We start from the raw sequence: 16817 nt of genomic DNA on the forward strand, positions 1-16817 counted from the left end.
GAGGCCAGCCTAGTCTACAGAGTCAGTTCCAGAACAGACTGGACTAAACAAAAAAACCCTGCCTTGGAAAAAACATTACATTTATTTATTATGGGTGGAGTGGAAGCACATGCCAGTGTGTGTGTGTGTGTGTGTGTGTGTGTGACAGGACAACTTGTGGGAGTTGGTTCCTTCCCATCATGTGGATTCTGGGGATCAATCTCAGGTCTCCAGGTTTGGTATAAGCACCTTGACCCCCCTGACCCCTCTTGCTAGCCAGCCTGCTTTTCTTCCATCCATCCATCCATCCATCCATCCATCCATCCATCCATCCCTCCATCCATCCCTCCACCTCTATCCTTTCTTTCTTTCTTTCCTTCCTTCCTTCCTTCCTTCCTTCCTTCCTTCCTTCCCAGATGTCACTATGTAGCCCAGGATGGCCTTGAATTCCCAGTATTCTTGCCTTAGTGTCTAAGCACTGGTTTATAGGTGTGTCCTGGAATCCCCTCTGTTGACTTGGCTGCCCTAGAACTCAGAGATCAGCCTCCAGAATCCTGGGATTAAAGGCATGTGTCACCAATACCTGGCTATTGGTATTTGTTTTAAAATGTTAAGTACTCAGATATATTCTTTTCCCCCACCGCCCCCATGAAATGGGTCTTGCTGTGTTGGCTTGAACTGGCTGTGTATTCTGGCCTCTTGCCCCAGCTTCCTGAGAGTCTGCGACTGTAGCAGCTCTGTGGGACAGTTGTTACTGTTTCCGTTTTACCCTTAAGGGAATTGCAGCGTAGGAAAATTCAGAAACTTGCTTCGAAGTCAGACCCAGATCAGAAGTACTAAGGCATGGCTGATGAACCAATTGGGAGTTTTGTGGTTTTCCTTTTGTTTTGAGGCAGTGTCTGGCTTTGTGACCCAGGCTAGCCTCAAACTCAAGATCATCCTTCATCTGCCTCCCATGGGCTGGAATTACAGACATGCACCATCACATCAGGACCAGAACAACATTCTTGCCGAACCTCTTAGTTTCCATCTAAAATCTTTGTGTCCTGGAATTGTTGTACTAGCCATGTGCACGTGGTGCTCCTGGGAGTAGTTCCCAGCTGGGGCCCCCAATTCCCCAGTGAGGACATAAATCATTCCAGACCTACAGGCCAGAAAAGGGGAGACAGAGAACGAGACCATGACACCGCTGCCACTTTCCCTCCATCTTGATTACAGAGGGGACCAGTTAAGTCAGTGCTTCTGTGGCCTTGGCAGTGACGCTGGGCTCCAAGCCTTCAGTGGGTTCTGTATCTCATGTGTAACACGTGAGAACCACATGGAAATCATAGCTCCATCTCCCCCTGCGTTTGTGGTTATTCCTACTGATGCTGTTTCTGTTTCTGTTCTGGCCTTTGTTTTGAGGCGGCCTTGATCTGTAGCCCAGGCAGACACTGGGCTCAAGACCCTTCTGCTTCAGTCTTGCCAGAGTGCTAGGAAGACAGGCAGTTAGCTTCACCTGTCAGCTGGACATAGCCCAGACTTGTTTGGGAGATTTCCATTAGGAACTGTTACCATCTGATTAGCCTGTGGGCATGTTTAAGAAGCATCTTTCTTTCTTCCTTCTTAAATGGAAGAGTATGTATGTATGTATGTATGTATGTATGTATGTATGTATGTATGCGTGTATTTAATGTATGAGTGCTCTGCTGCGTGTACAGCTGCATGCCAGAAGAGGGCATCAGATCCCTTTGTAGATGGTCGTGAGCCACCATGTGGTTGCTGGGAATTGAACTCAGGACCTCTGGAAGAGCAGCCAGTGCTTTTTAACCACTGAGCCATCTCTCCAACCCCCAGAAGCATTCACCTAATTGCTAGTTGGTATGTGAAAGATCTAGCCAAGCAAGTCAGTAGGAGTGAGGCAGTAAGCACAGCTCCTCCACGGTTGCTCCACCAGGTTCCCTTACTTTGTCCAGTGATGGACTATGACCCCGAAGTATAATCTGAAATAAACTCTTTCCTCCACAAGTTGCTTTTGTTCAGCATGTTATCATTGCATCATTGGAGAAAACTGTTGACACTTTCTGTCTATGGCAAACCATGCTGGTTTTCCATTTGACTGGCCATTAAAAGTTTTCCTGTTTAAGTAAAATTAAATTAAAATAAGAAAATCCATCAAGAGAGGCCGAGTAAGTAATGATGGTTAAGGTCAGGAGTCCTGTGGAGCAGTAGAGCTGGCCCAGCTACCAGCAGACAGAGCTCAGGTGTCACCCCTTGCTGCAGGCATGAAGTCACCCCATCTAGTGCCCATTGTGAGCCAGGAAGAGGAGACAAGGACAACCACAGCCCTTTCTTATAGAATGTCCTGTTCCTTCTACTTGCTCTGATCTCAGAGGCAGCCTGGCCCACTGTCAGCACAAAAGCCAGTCACATCAAAAGAAAGACTGACTTAAATCAAGGTAGAAAGGGACTGACACAGCTGTACTAGCCAGTGAGCAGTAGTGACCCAGGGACTAGTTTAGACAGGCCCTCAATCTCTGCTGAGCCCTGAGAACCCTTCTCTTGACCTGCCTGCACCTGCCCACTTCTGCCTGCACCTGCCCACTTCTGCCTGCACCTGCCCACTTCCGCCTGCACCTGCCCACTTCCGCCTGCATCTGCCCACTTCTGCCTGCACCTGCCCACTTCTGCCTGCACCTGCCCACTTCTGCCTGCACCTGCCCACTTCTGCCTGCACCTGCCCACTTCTGCCTGCACCTGCCCACTTCTGCCTGCACCTGCCCACTTCCGCCTGCACCTGCCCACTTCTGCCTGCACCTGCCCACTTCCGCCTGCACCTGCCCACTTCCACCTGCACCTGCCCACTTCCGCCTGCACCTGCCTACTTCTGCCTGCACCTGCCCACTTCTGCCTGCACCTGCCCACTTCTGCCTGCACCTGCCCACTTCTGCCTGCACCGGCCTACTTTTTCTGCTGGCATCTGCTGGCTTCTGCGTATACCTGTCTGCTTCCCCTGGCTACATCTACCTGTACCTGCCTGTTTCTGCTGCCTGCACCTGCCTGCTTTTTCTGCCTGTACTTGCTTGGTACCTGCCTGGCACCTGTATGTTTCTACTTTCCCTGAAACAGTAGATATGAATGGCCCTCAGAAAGTCCAGCAGACTCTCCAGTCAGGTAAATCTATCTACCATGGGCCTCACATCACTCTGCCATCCGGTTTTCCTCCTACCATGGCCTCTGTCTCTTCTTTAGAAAATATCTTCATTAAGTCTCAAGGATTTCATACAATGTATTTTGATCATATTTACTCCCAGCTGCTCCCAGATTCACCCACCTCCCTAATTTTCCAACTACATGTCCTTTTTATTTTTTTAATAATAACACACGAACTCCAATCTGTACTGCCAGTATAAACTCCTGGGTAAAAGGCCATCCATGGGGCATGGTGTGCCTACCAGAAACCACATCCTTACAGAAAACCGACTCCACCAACCCCCAGAAGCTACCAATTGTCCATAGCTCTTTAGTTAGGGCAGTGACCACTGCCCCTTATTCCAGAGTTCACGGTCTGGAGAGCTGATATTTTTTTAACTAGAGTGGGAACGGCTGCCGGTGTCAGAGGCTGGCCTGCAGAGAGTGCATTCAGTCGAAGAACTAAGCTGCCAACTGTGAAGGTGTAGGCATATGGAAAGAAAATGACTAAACCCTACTAGGCCACTACGAAGGAGGGAGGTCTGTAGAGGCTTCCATGAGCACAAAGCATGTTCCCACAGCATGGCACAAAGGTGGGAAGACAGCCCAAGCCATGCAGAAGCTCTACTAGGCCACATCCCAAACATGCTGGGGTAAGATCACACTACCCAGGCGACGGATGGAGCTCCTGGTCTCCTTGGTGAAGTTGGAGTTGGACAAGGCTGTCCTCCGGGAAACGAGAACAGGGATGCGGGTGATTGCGGGACGATAGCTGGGCACATTGGGGAGGTGCTCGGCTGGGTTTGGGGGGCCAGGTCTGGGGCCCTCCTGGCCAGGTGGCTGGTCCTGGACCAGGCGATTCAGCTCCATGTTCAGGCTTGGTTTAGCCATGGTACTGGGTCCCGAAGGTGGCAGGCAGAGGCGTGACCCTGGAGACTGTAATCAGGAGCTGAATTGAGGGAGGGCTCCTCCCTGTCAGGGACATAGACCAGTCTAGGACCTGCCTGTGCTGCAGCGGCCCTGCTCAGGTCTGAAACACCCACTCCTGTCCCCAACACTCAACATTAAAGGCATCACAGAGTCACATAGATGATGCACCCAGTAACTTCAAAACACTTTCCAGAGTCCTAGGTCTGCTGATCAGTCGCAGTAATATTCACTGCACCAGATTCAAAAGATTCCAGACTCAGAACTTCAGAACTAATGTGCCGAGCTCAGTATAATCTTCCTGTTCAAAGAACCCCTGCATCCAATTCATCATCCTTCCAACCAGAGACAGTCACTGTGTTAGGACGTTGCAGTCAATGGGTTGCTTACTTAAATCACTTAAGGATGCTTAAGGTCCTGAAGCTCAGCCTTGCTCCAGGTATCTAAGAAGTAGGACTCAAGGCTATTGTGTCAAATGCTTACATGGAGACAAATCACCAGAGAGCGGGCAGATACTGGCTCCACGGGGCTTGGCAGCACCTGAATTCTGCATCTCTAACCAGTTTCCAGAAGAGATTGAAAATGTCGTCTTTTGAGTAGTGATGAGCAGTACTGTCCCAGACTACGTGGGACAGAGGACAGGACAGAGCCAGCGTGACCTGTTTTGTTTGGTTCTAAGTTTACATCTCTGTGGATATTCAGTGACCAGACAAATGTTGGTTTCAATAGAGAAAACTTTTGAATGACATACAGGCTGTGCTGCCGTGGAGCCTGTGTGGGAGGCCCTAGCTCTGCTTAACTCTGATAGGGCTAGCTCTGGCTAGCTCTGGGTCTCACAGAAAGGAGGAGCCAGAAGCCAAAGTAGTCTGTGCCTACGCTGGGTCACCCACATGCCTCATTTTGCTATTTGTAAAAGAATCTATCAGCCTCACCAGGTAACTCAAGAACCAACAGATTGAAGAACAGAATGAAAATAGTCCCCCACCCGTTTATAGGGAGTGGCACTACTAGGAGTATGGCCTTGTTGGAACAATTGTGTCGCTGGGGGTGAGTTGTGAGGTTTCGAATGCTGAGGCCAGGCCCAATGTCTCTCTCTTCCTGCTATCTGCAAGTTCAGATGTAGAACTCTCAGCTCCCTCTCCAGCACCCTGTCTGCCATTATTCTCACCATGAAGACAATGGACTGAACTTCTGAGCCTGTAAGTCAGCCGCCATTAAATGCTTTCCTTTGTAAGAGTTGCCGTGGTGATGCTGTCTCTTCATAGCAATAGAACACTGACTAAGACACCAGGCCTGGGGTTGAGGTGCTAGAGAGGGCCACAGTACAAAGCTGGGTATAACTGGAGCTCCCTGCTCAGGACATTACCAAAAAGATGGGGGTGTGGCCACAGAGATGGGTATGGTCAAGTCATTTACAGGCACTGCCCCTCCACCTCAGGATCTCTGCACAGGTTATGCTGTGTTTTCCCTGAGAGGAGGTGGCATGGGGGACTGGCAGAGCAAGAGTCTCCCGATTGTCTGGGAGTCATTTCCCCAGTATCTTTGACAGACATCATCTAGTTGGAATAATGTGGCTCCAAGACACAGAGGATGACACCAGAACAGAATGGTGGGTCCCCAAGCAGGAAGGAGATGAAGGGTATGGAAAAGGACTGCCCTACCCCAAGCTGCCACCTGCCTTAAAGTACCTAAAGCATCCTGTACAACTTCACTCCTACCTGTTGAGTTTGTGGCCTCTTCCTTCTCCTCTTCCCCCTCTTCTTCCTCCTTCTCCTTCTTCTCCTCCTCTTCTTCCTCCTTCTCCTCTTCCTTCTCCTCCTCCTTTTCCTTCTTCTCCTCCTCTTCCTCCTCCTCTTCTGGCAGCTCCTGCAGAGAAACATAGAGAGGACACTGGGTGCCCATTGAATTCTGCCAAATTCCTACCCTACCCATTATCAACCAAGGCATCTTCTGGGCCATCTAAGGAGGTGGCCTAGTAGAGAGAAGTATGTCTAGAAGGCCAAGGCTCTAAACCCAGGATTATCTTACATATTGAGAGGACCGCCATTAGGTCAAAGCTACCCAAGCAGGCACCCCCAGAATCTTTACTCCAAGTTCACATCTCCCTTAGTATGTCAGCCTTTTGGGGTCCCCCCAAAAAAATCTCAACCTTCTCTGCCCTATGGACAGTTCGCCAGAAAACCCCATTCCTACCCTTTCACCAACTTGGCACTCTCTACCTGGATCGGTGTTATCTCTGGCTGTGTCCTTTCTAGCTGGCACTGGTCCACATCAGTCTGCACCACCAAAAAGCTATCCAGCAGGACACTGTGACACAAGGGACAGAGGAAAGAGGCAGTGTTAGCAGAGGCTGATATTTCCAAGTGCTGCTGAAGGCCAGCTCTTACCAGGAACAGCAGACATGGAGATGTCACAGGGTATGTCACATCCACACTGAGACAAGGGACTGACTGCAGTAAAGTTCACACTTATAACAGGAAAGAGGGCTTCCTCAGGAAGTGGCTTATATGCTGGGCCTTGAGGATGACTTCAAATATGGGGGGAGGAGCAGTCCAAAAAGAGGACACCAAAGGAGCATCTCTGGGATGGAGCCCATTCAGAATGAATACCCTAGGTATCCTCAAGTCTGAAACCTTGGTGGTTGCAGGCAAGGAAAATGATTGTAAGAAAACCGAGGGCTGGGGTGTGGCTCAGTGTAGAAAGAACTCTTACCCAGCACGTGAAAGGTTCTGGTTTCCATCCCCAGTATGGGGGTGGGATGGGGGCAAGGATGTGAAATGGCCTGACCCAAATCACAAACCTTAACCCTAGACCCTGTTTCTTCCTCATGAACTCAGCACCAACAGTGCAGTGTTGATGGCTTCTAACGTCACTGTATACATGAGTGACAGGGTCAGGATGAGTGACAGGGTCAGGGGTGGGGAGGTCCTGGAAGGGGCAAGGAGGAAACTGTGGCAAACAGGATAACTCTCATCCTTGTGAATGGGGCCCTACTTTGTTTGGAATGAGGGACCAGAGATATCATATCTCCTCATTTTCCAGAGAAATCTGAAGCAGGTTTTCAGGTAGACTGTCCTGATATTTGAATGCTTATGTTAGCATGAGTTTATCCAGAGGAGCTGGCCAATCTCGGCACTCAGGAGGTTGAGGCAGGAGGACCAGAAGTTCAAGACCAGCCTTGGTTATACAACTAGTTTGAGGTTGAGCTACATAAGAACCTATCTCAAACATACACACACACACACACACACACACACACACACACACCATTCAGCCTGTAGGTAGAATTGGGCCCTTAGATGTCTGGGTGTGACCTCCGTGTTAGAATTATAACTCAGAACTAGGGATAAGGTAGTGTGTGTGTGTGTTTGAATAGGGCTCAGGTTGTCCAGCTAGGACTTGCCATGTATTTGAAGACTGACCTAGGACTTGTGATCCTCCTGCCTCAGCTTCTCTGCTGTTGAGATCCCAGCAAGCACTGCTAAGATTCTATGGGCCATGCCTCAGCTCTCCCAAGGTGAGTGAGTCCAGGCGCATGTGCTTGTTCTGCTGCCCTCCAGCTACGAGCAGCATCCACACGGCCACGTGCCAGATTTTGACCATGTCCTGGCACATTAGCATTTATGGGTCTTTTCACCCTTAAAAATATGTTTAAATTGCATCACAATGGCACTTTATGAAGAAAATGTTCATTTATAGCTCTGAATGATTTCTTACATCTAAAGATTCTTTTGGTTTGTCTTTTAAGAGAAATTAAAAGTTTCGTAGGTTGGCAAGTTTGCCGACCATGTGTGAAGTCCTGGGTTCAGTCAAAGTGATGTTCTAATGGGGCCCTAATGGGCTCTGCTGCAGTGCGTCCTGCCACAGCAGAAGTTGGCCTCACACAGATGGGCCTAGGACTCCGTTCGCAGCACTGGCCAGAGTCAGGTCTCTGGCCTTGGGCAAGGCACTAGGAACTCTGGGCTGCCTGTTTATTCCTAAGTCAAGAAACAAAACAAAACAAACAACCCAAACCAAAACAACAACAAACTCCCCAAAAATAACAGGGCCTCGCATGGGCTACCAGGGCAGCCGAAACCACCGCTCTGAACCTTAATGTGCCCGTCTGAAGTGGGCTCGGAGGGGGACCTGCCCCTCCTGCAGTCTCCACAGTGTCTGGCAGATCTCATTACTGCTCATGCCAGTCTTCCAGCTGAGCCCTGCAGCAGCCTCAGCGGCAGGTGAGGGCACCACAGACAGGTTTGGACAAACAGTGTCAGCTGGCAAAGCAATTTACAGCGGCCCTGTGTACATTACCAAGGACTGCTGAGGGGGTCTGTGTATCCGAGTCCTGCTGCTGCTACTCAACAGTCTGCCTGGTATTTGCCACAGCTCCCTCTTGTTTAGTAGTGGTTCCCTTAATTTCTAGAAAGTTCCCAAGTCCCAGAGATCTCCGAGCAGATCTGAGAAGGGCTGAGGCAGGCTTCCAGCAGGCCCCTGACTTCTAGGTGAAGGATTAAGATGTGGCCATGCCGGCTTCTACACTGAGCAGCCTTCTCCAACCCCACCCACCACAGACCATGCTCCCCCCCCCCCCAAGTTCAAATCTGCAGGTCACCTTCAGTAAGTTCCTCCTCTGAAATCCTAGCTCTGGAGGAAGAGAAGACAAGAGCTCAGAGTCAGGAGCGGTCACCTACTTGGGTCTTTCGGGCTCTGCTGGTAGGAAGGTCCATGTCGCAGTAGGTCAGCTTGGGGCTGTGACAATGACGCCAAGCCTGGGACTGGAGCATATGAGTGGAACTGGGAGAAGCTCTGGGTCAGCCAGGACAGCAGCTTCTAAGATGCTGTGGCTCAGCATGGAGCTGGTGTCCTTCCTGGTTCTAGCCACACCAAGGGGCTGCGCAGGGAACTGCAGGAACGCTCCAGGGAGGTCAAGTGGGGACCATGGGCCAAGGTTGCTAGGAAAAGCAGAGCTATTGCCTGCAGAGACAGGGTTGCTAGGCGACCATCTGTGTTACTAGGGCCTTCACGTCATCAGTAACCTGTGTCTCTGCAAAGCTGGCCCAGGGCATCCTTCCCTAGACAGTAACAGCCCAGGCCAGCCTATCCCCAGCTTCACATCTTTTGTGTGTGTGCCTGGGACCACTGACAGTTATCAGAGTGTTGTTCTTCCTTGGACTGGGGGCTAAAGGCGCTCTGAATTTAAAACTACAAGTGACCATGTGTATAGATAAATGTGTACCTGAGGTGTCTGGGCTGTGTGAACACATGGCAGCATGCACATGGGTCCCTTTATGCACACATGTGAGACTGTGATGATACATGTATGTAGCTAGTGTGTGCCATATACACACACATGCATGCCCATGTTGCTATGTCTGAGGATACCTGTACAGCCATGGGAATATTTGTGTGGGCCCTATAGGGCCACTGGTCTTTGGAGGTATCTCCAAAGACCAGGGAATACACCCGAATTTTCAGGGAAGACCCAGAGGTCAGAATTGGGGGGTTATGTGCTTAGTTTTCCCCAAAAGAGAGGCTTTCATAATACCAGGGACAGGATAGAAGGCCCATTTAAAAAATTATTTGTATGTATATATGTGTGGTATAGGGGCACATGTATAAATAAGCATGTTTGTATGTATGCACACATGGGGTTGTCATATGTGAAGGCCTGCAGTCTCCCTTCATCGCTTTCCACTGTATTCACTGAGACTCTCTTAGTTGAACCCAGAGCTAATCCAACTGACTAGTCTAGTCGGCCAGCTTGCTCTGGGACTCTCGTTTCTTTCAAAGGTTAACTTATGGCAGGCCACATGTCAGCTGGCATATGTGTGGATCCTGGAAATCTGAGTTGTCTCCCCAGCCCCTAGAAAGACAGGTCTTGAGAGGAGATGGGCTAAGCATTAGAGAAATTTGGGGTAGGCAAGGAGAAATTGTGGTTTTCTGTCATGGTTGGGAGGACAGCATGTAAAGTGATCAAGACTGCTCTGAGAACTGTTGTCACCCCCAGGATTTTACCTCAGCTCTTATGCTGGCTTCGAGGGTAACTGTTTTTTGACCGAGGATGAAGTAGTCTAGAGTGAAAAGAGTTTGTCCTTACTGCAGACTGACAGGCCTTATGGCACCCGCCTCTGTGACCCCTCTGCAAGGGCTGCTGTCAGCCCCTACAGCTGTGGAGGTGGGCACCAGAGAGGGAAGCCACTTGCCTGGTAGCCCTGCTCACAGACATGCTGCCATTTCTGGAGCAGAACTGTGCTCTGAAGATTTATGGTGTTGCCCCACCTCAAGCTCTGGCCAGAGAGACCACCCAGGGATTGCAGGACTGGATCTAGTGTTGTGGAAGTCAGTGACATGGCAAACACAGGCAAGGGGTTACAGTAGGGGACAGACGTGTTTCCCCTGTCCTCAGCAGTTGGTCCCTGTTCTCCCAGCCCACACCCCTCTCCAGCACACTTGCCGGCTCTACCACTTTCCTGCTCACGAATCTTACAGGTTCCCAGTGGCTTTTGGGAAACCAGGTTTAAGGCTGCCGCAACCCGCTTCAGAGACAGCCGTGCACTCTTCTCACTGGTGGAGTCCTTCAGACCCTCTTCATTGCCCATCTCTGCTCACACCCTTGGCCTGTGCTCTCTCCTCTTTCATTCCTGCTTCTTCCCAGCCCACAGCTCCCCACTCTGTCAAATCTTACCCCAGGTCTCCAGCTCCTAACTAGGTCAGGGATCTGCCTTCCAATGTTTAAATCTTTATTCAAAATGCACCGTGTAGACTTTAATGCTACTGCTGTATGGATGTGGGAATCAAGCATTACTGGTTAACAGAGCAGAATCCAGAGCAGCTAGAGTCACTATTCGAGGCCACATAGGGTCACTGGTATGTGTACATGTGTGTACATGTATGTATGTGTGCTTGTACATGTGTGCATGTGCACGTGTGAGTGTACATGTGTATATGTTAATGCATACATAGGGGAGCCAACCTTGGCTTTGCTGTCAAGAGAGAAGTACTCTGAGCTCAGCACAAGTGTTCACCCATGTATCTTATACGTCATTAACTATATATTTATTTAATGCCTACTGAATATTAGGCATTGTTTTCTACTCAGAGTGTGAAAACAGCATTTTAATGGGGTGTACCTGTGAGTTGGGGGGGAGATTTTCTGAAATATGCCTTTGGGCACAGTGGGGACCCCAGCTTCCTCAGTCCTCTGATCAATGAATGCTTGACAGTGTTCAGCACAGAACAAAGGCAGAAAGCACCTCACCCCAGGAGTCCCTAATCCCACTGCCCAGGACAAGTGACTCACGTAGGCTCCTCTTCCTCCTCCTCTTCTTCATCCTCTTCCTTCTCCTCCTTCTCCTCCTCCTCTTCTTTCTCTTCCATCTCCTCCTCCTCTTCCATCTCCTCATCCTCTTCCTTTTCTTCTTCTTCCTTCTCTTCCTTCTCCTCCTCTTCCTTCTCTTCCTTTTCCTCCTCTTCTTCCTCCTCCTCTTCCTTTTCTTTCTTCTCCTCCTCTTCTTCCTCCTCCTTCTCCTTCTCTTCACCATCCTCTTCCTGCTCCTTATCTTCTCTTTCCTCTTGAATCTGCGGCAGCTCCCTGAGTCAGAGGAGAGAGGTAAGCCCCCACAGCTGCTCCAGCCCTCTTCACCCCCATCTTTGACATCTGTCCTGGGACTTCCCAGCAAAGCTCCACCTGAGAGCTCTGTACCGGTAACCACGGGCTCTCTCTAGCCATGATCTTCCTATATTGTCCTGGTAGTGACTCAAGTACAGGGCTAAGCTTTAGTGAGCCTCAGTTTCCCCTTATGTGTTTCTTGGTAATGCCGGTCAGGAGTGTGACTTGCTCATCCTAACAATCCCTTCCTTTCTACATGCTTCCTTGACATGAAGTCCATCGTTTTGCTCTTTCCCACCATTCCTCAACAAAATGGGCCAAAAGCCATGGGGCTGCTACCCATTGACTGAACTTCCAAAGCTATAAGTTTAAACAAACTTCTTTACACACACACACACACACACACACACACACACACACACATATAACCTGGTGACCTTGAGTATCTAATTACAGCAGAAACTAACAAACAAACTAAATGTCACCAGTAGAAACATGGTCCAAGAATAGAGTCATGCCAGGGGAATCCTGAGCACTTGTGAGAAAACTTCAAGAAAACAAGATGAGAGTCTTGTGAGCTGTTTCTCCAAAACACAGAATTGTTCTTGGAGTGGACTTTCATGCCCCTCCCAGGAGTAGTGGATAGGAAGTGAGTTCACTTTGGATTATCCACCTGGCTATTGTTTGTTTATATGCCTGTATGGATAAAAACAAGTCTTTGCCTCGTGCTGCTTGTCCTTGTGATTGTATACTTTATTCAGGTGGATAAATTGTCTGATGCTCTGAATAAAGTTTGCTAGTGCATAAGGCTTTAGTCCACCTCATGTTTAGACCCCACTTTCTCAGATTTATGCTGCCAACTAGAGTGGTGAGCAGCGGAAGACATGTTAAAACCGGGCTCAGAGACACTTTTAATCCTAGCACTTGGGAGGCAGTGGCAGACAGATCTCTGTGAGTTCAAGGACAACCTGTTTTACATAGTGAGTTCCAGGCCAGCCAAGACTACATAGGGACACCTTGTTTAAAAACAAACAAAAATGATGCTATAGTCATAGGACACTATACAACTATGAAAATAATGAGGATGACTTCCACCTAGTGAATTATGGAAAGCTTCAAGGTAATCAAATATAACAAAGGGCAGCTGAGTGCATGTTATAGGCTATGTTTTGAACAAACGAATAGAGGGGAGGGAGTGTCCTGGTTAGCCTTAGTTGTCAACTTGACATAGCCCAGAGTTATCTGAGAGGAGAAGTCTCAACTGAAGAATTGCCTAGATCAGACTGGTCTTTGGGTATATCTCTATAGACTGTCTTGGTTATTAATTTGCATAGGTAGGCTCAGTCCACTGTGGGCAGTACCACTCCCTGGGCAAGTGGTCCTGGACTACACAAATGCTAGCTAAGCATAAGCCTGGAGAGCAAGCCAGCAAACAGCATTCCTTCATGGCTTCAGCTTCAGGTTCCTGCCTGACTTCCCTCAGTGGTGGACTATGACCTGGAAGTAGAAGCAGAAATAAACCCTTTCTCCCCTATGTTGCTTTTGATCGGAGTGTTTCATCACAGCAGCAGGATCAAACTAGAACAGGGGTCCCATGTGTATCTGTCCCTAGACTATCTCAGAAATGGGGCCTGGTGGCCTTGTGCCCAGGGACTGAGGGTAAGTGCTGAGAATGGAAAGGCAGGTATGGTCCTGCACTGGGCTCTTTTGTGCCTTTAGGATTCCACATTGTGTGCCTGCATCCTCAAGCACCGATTTCTTTTCCAGGGCCTCTCGGTTTTCCCACCTGCGCATCTCCTCCATGGCCGTACTCTCTTCCTCATAAACTGGAGGCACCTCTGTCTCCTGCAGGCTGGCACCATCTTCCTGCTTGGTGTTGTCCTCCCAGCAAGACTCCACCTCCTCGAGGACAAGATCATGTCCCACCTGTTCCATAGGAAGGATGCTGACTGCAGGGAATAAAGGGGAGCCGTTTGTGGTGTGGTGTGAGGAGGGGAGGGTAGCTTGTGCCCTTAAGTCCCGGGGGTCCATCCTGGAGGTCCTACCCCAGTGTCTTGGCTCCTAGTTGGGGCTGTGTTACCAACAAGATCGTAAACAGCTGGCTCATTGCCTCAGGGACAGCCTCAAACAATGAAACTACTTATTCAGCCTCCTCCCTGACTCTCTGCCCCCCCACCCCCCCCACCCCCATCTTGGGATCAAGCTCTGGTTACAGCTGACCAAGGCTGCTTGCTAGCATGGCTTACCTGCTTAAAGGTTTCACTTAGAGCAGAGAGAATATTCTATGCAGTGCCACAGCTGATGTCAAAGAACCCAGACTAGACACTTCACCACCCCCCAGGGAGAGGGTGCCCTAGATTGCCCTAAGGGGTACAGAGAATGCCTGCTCCTTGTCTATTTCCTGAGTGCCATCTCTTGGAGACAGCGTGTCTGTACTGTGAGCTCAGCAGCTGCTTCTGGAGACCCGGTGTCCCTCCATCTAGGCTTAGAATCTTCACTCTCCAAGACAGTGTGACTTTTCCAGGGGGACATGGAAAATAATTACAGATGTCCATGACTTCTAACATTTCTGGCCAGAAATGGTACGAGTCTGTGCTCTTAGCAGCAGTAGGTTCAGACAGCTGGGTGTGGTGGCTCACACTTGTAATCCCCACACTTGAGAGGCAGAAGCAAGGTAGGGAGGATTGAGATGTGGCAAATTCTAGGCCATCCTGGGCAACTCGGGAAGACCATTTCAAAAAACAAAGAAGTGGGCTCAGAACATCTCATAGGAAACCCAGCTCACCCTAGGCAGGTGTCAAGGAGGGGAGACTCCCTTCATATGTGGGGGGTTCTCAAAAGTTCCAAGGGTCTTGGTGGCCCTCAATTCAAGCATGAATGATTAATGGTGACAGTTTATTTTTGGTTTGGGGACACAGGGTCTTGCTATGCAGCCCAGGCTGACTTCAAACTTTTGATCCTCCTGCCTCCACATCTGAAGTGCTGGGATTATGGAAATGTGCTGCGACGCCTGACAGATATTTGTGACGTGTGGGTACTTATCCTGTGACCATCAATATATAGATAGCATAATCCCTTTCCTGAGCACGTGCTAGGCTTCAGGCTCCACACGCTGGGACTTCGAAGGCTCACCTGTCTATCCTCACATCAGGCTTTTAAAGACGGAAGAACTGTTTCCCCCATTTTATTCTGACTTTATGTTTAATTCCCATCCTACAGATGGGATAGCGCAGCAGTTTCCTTATTTGGCTTGGCTCCGGTTTCTACAGTTACTCTACCTGTGGACATCTCAGGGGAACCCAGGATGCTGGGGGAAGTGCCCCCACCCACCTTGAACTCAGCTTTTCTGTACCTGATCCTGGATTCTCCTGCCCTATAAACAGCCCTGGGGTTTGACTCAGCAGCCCCTCTAATGGTGGCCCCCAGAGCAAGAGCTGAATTTCATTCTGCTGTCAGCTACTAAGTCCTACCCAGATCTAGTAGGGGGCGATGTAAGGGAGAGGACATTCCTAGCCTCAGAGAAGAATATTTTACAGATGAAAGAGCATGCACAGAGGCCGAGCCTCATGTCCAAAGCCACACAGAAATATGGCAACAGAGCCAGGTCTTCTGGCTCTTGTTTCTCTTGCCACTGCATCGCAGGCAATAAATGTGCCTGTGAGTATCTCCCCAGTCCTGGGTCCCCGCCAGGCACGGTTCCCGTGGTGGTATCATCAGTTTCTTTCTTATGAACTCTTTTTAGATGCTCGGAGCATGAGTCCTGAATTGTTGACCCTTCACAAGCATTTCCTCCCTTCGTCTCTGCAGCCAGCCTATAAGGTGCCTTAGAATGTTCCTGTTTACAGATAAATATGCCACAGCTCTGGGCCTGGTCACCAACCAAGAAAGGCAAGGATAGGGTGTAGCCAACATACTCCACAGTTCGGGGGTTGGAGGGGATGGCAGACCCCTGGGAGAATCAGCCGCCTGCAGTATTCGAGCCCCTCTCTATAATAGTCAACTTCTTGTTCTCCACAACCCACTCAGGAGCTCTGGACTGGTGCAGCCCATGTTTAAATTTTACTCCTGGAGTCTTTCATGAACATGCTATCTTCCAGTCAGCAACCTGTCTGTCCCAAGGTCACTGCATGAGATTCTGACCCCAGCCAACCATGCCACTAAGATAGGGGCTCCTGCTTTCAGGGCCAGCAGTCAGAGTCTGTGTACATAGGTTCTCGCCAGGGCAAATACTCTGGCCTCAGATCTCCTAAAAGCCAGGGTTGACTTCAATCTATCCTCTCTAGCAGGCATGGTTTATGTCACCTCCTTCCCTCTGGTCCAGGCTACATCTCTTCCCACCTACTCTGTTCCCAAACATGGGCTCTCTGAAGGTATGGTTCCAAGCACTCCCATCACCAAGATCACACAGGGAAGCTGGTGTCCCTGGGACTGGCAGATTGCCAGGACACCCATACCCCAGTCGTGAGGTCTGGAAGTAGGACCTTCTTCATAGTTGAGCCTGGCTATGAGATATGTGATCCTGCTTTGAGTACATCCTATACCTGCAGGACTTGCTCAAATCCAGAGTAGTCTTTGTCAGTCTCTGGTCAACCACCTTCAGGGGCTCCCCATTGCCTAGAGCCTTGTCCTTCAGGGTTAAACTTCTAGCTTTGACTTCATCATCAAGGACTTAGGATCCGAGTTAGCTGATGTGCCCAGAGTTTTTCAGCCCCATGTCCTCACCTCCAGGCATTTCCCACTTTACTCTCTGGACAAGATTGCCCTTTCTTACTGCCTGCAGATTACAGCTGCTGTTTAGACCCTTCTCGAAGCACAGAGCAATCTGGTTTCTGACAGAAGTCAGGCCCTTCTGTGGAAAGCTGGTTATTTTGTTTGTCTGTTTTTTGAGACATGATTTCGCTGTGTAGCCTTGGCTGTCCTAGAACTTGATTTGTAGACTGTGCTGGTCTTGAACTTAGAGATTTGCCTGAATTTACTTCCTGAGTGCTGGGACTAAAGAGGTGCACCACCACACCCAGTTTGAAAGCTGATTTTTTTTTAAAGGTTGACAATTTTGCTTCGAAATCAATCTAAATAAAGACATCTAGGGCTGGAGAGATGGCTCAGCGGTTAAGAGCACTGACTACTCTTCCAGAGGTCCTGAGTT

General features: G+C 49.5%; 1 protein-coding gene across 1 annotated transcript in view; it reads right to left on the minus strand.

Moving 5' to 3' along the window:
* CNGB1 (cyclic nucleotide gated channel subunit beta 1) overlaps positions 1-16817 on the minus strand; it is a gene marked incomplete at both ends in the record, with an annotated part of 57743 nt that overhangs the window by 26161 nt on the left and 14765 nt on the right. The window contains 4 exons of the mRNA XM_080936655.1: positions 5796-5943; positions 6297-6384; positions 11363-11653; positions 13458-13620. Of these exons, the coding sequence (XP_080792781.1) occupies positions 5796-5943; positions 6297-6384; positions 11363-11653; positions 13458-13620 (690 nt within the window). The remainder of the gene's footprint in view (positions 1-5795; positions 5944-6296; positions 6385-11362; positions 11654-13457; positions 13621-16817) is intronic.

This window comes from Micromys minutus (assembly GCF_963924665.1).
Source record: "Micromys minutus genome assembly, chromosome: 24".
Taxonomy (NCBI): Eukaryota; Metazoa; Chordata; class Mammalia; order Rodentia; family Muridae; genus Micromys; species Micromys minutus.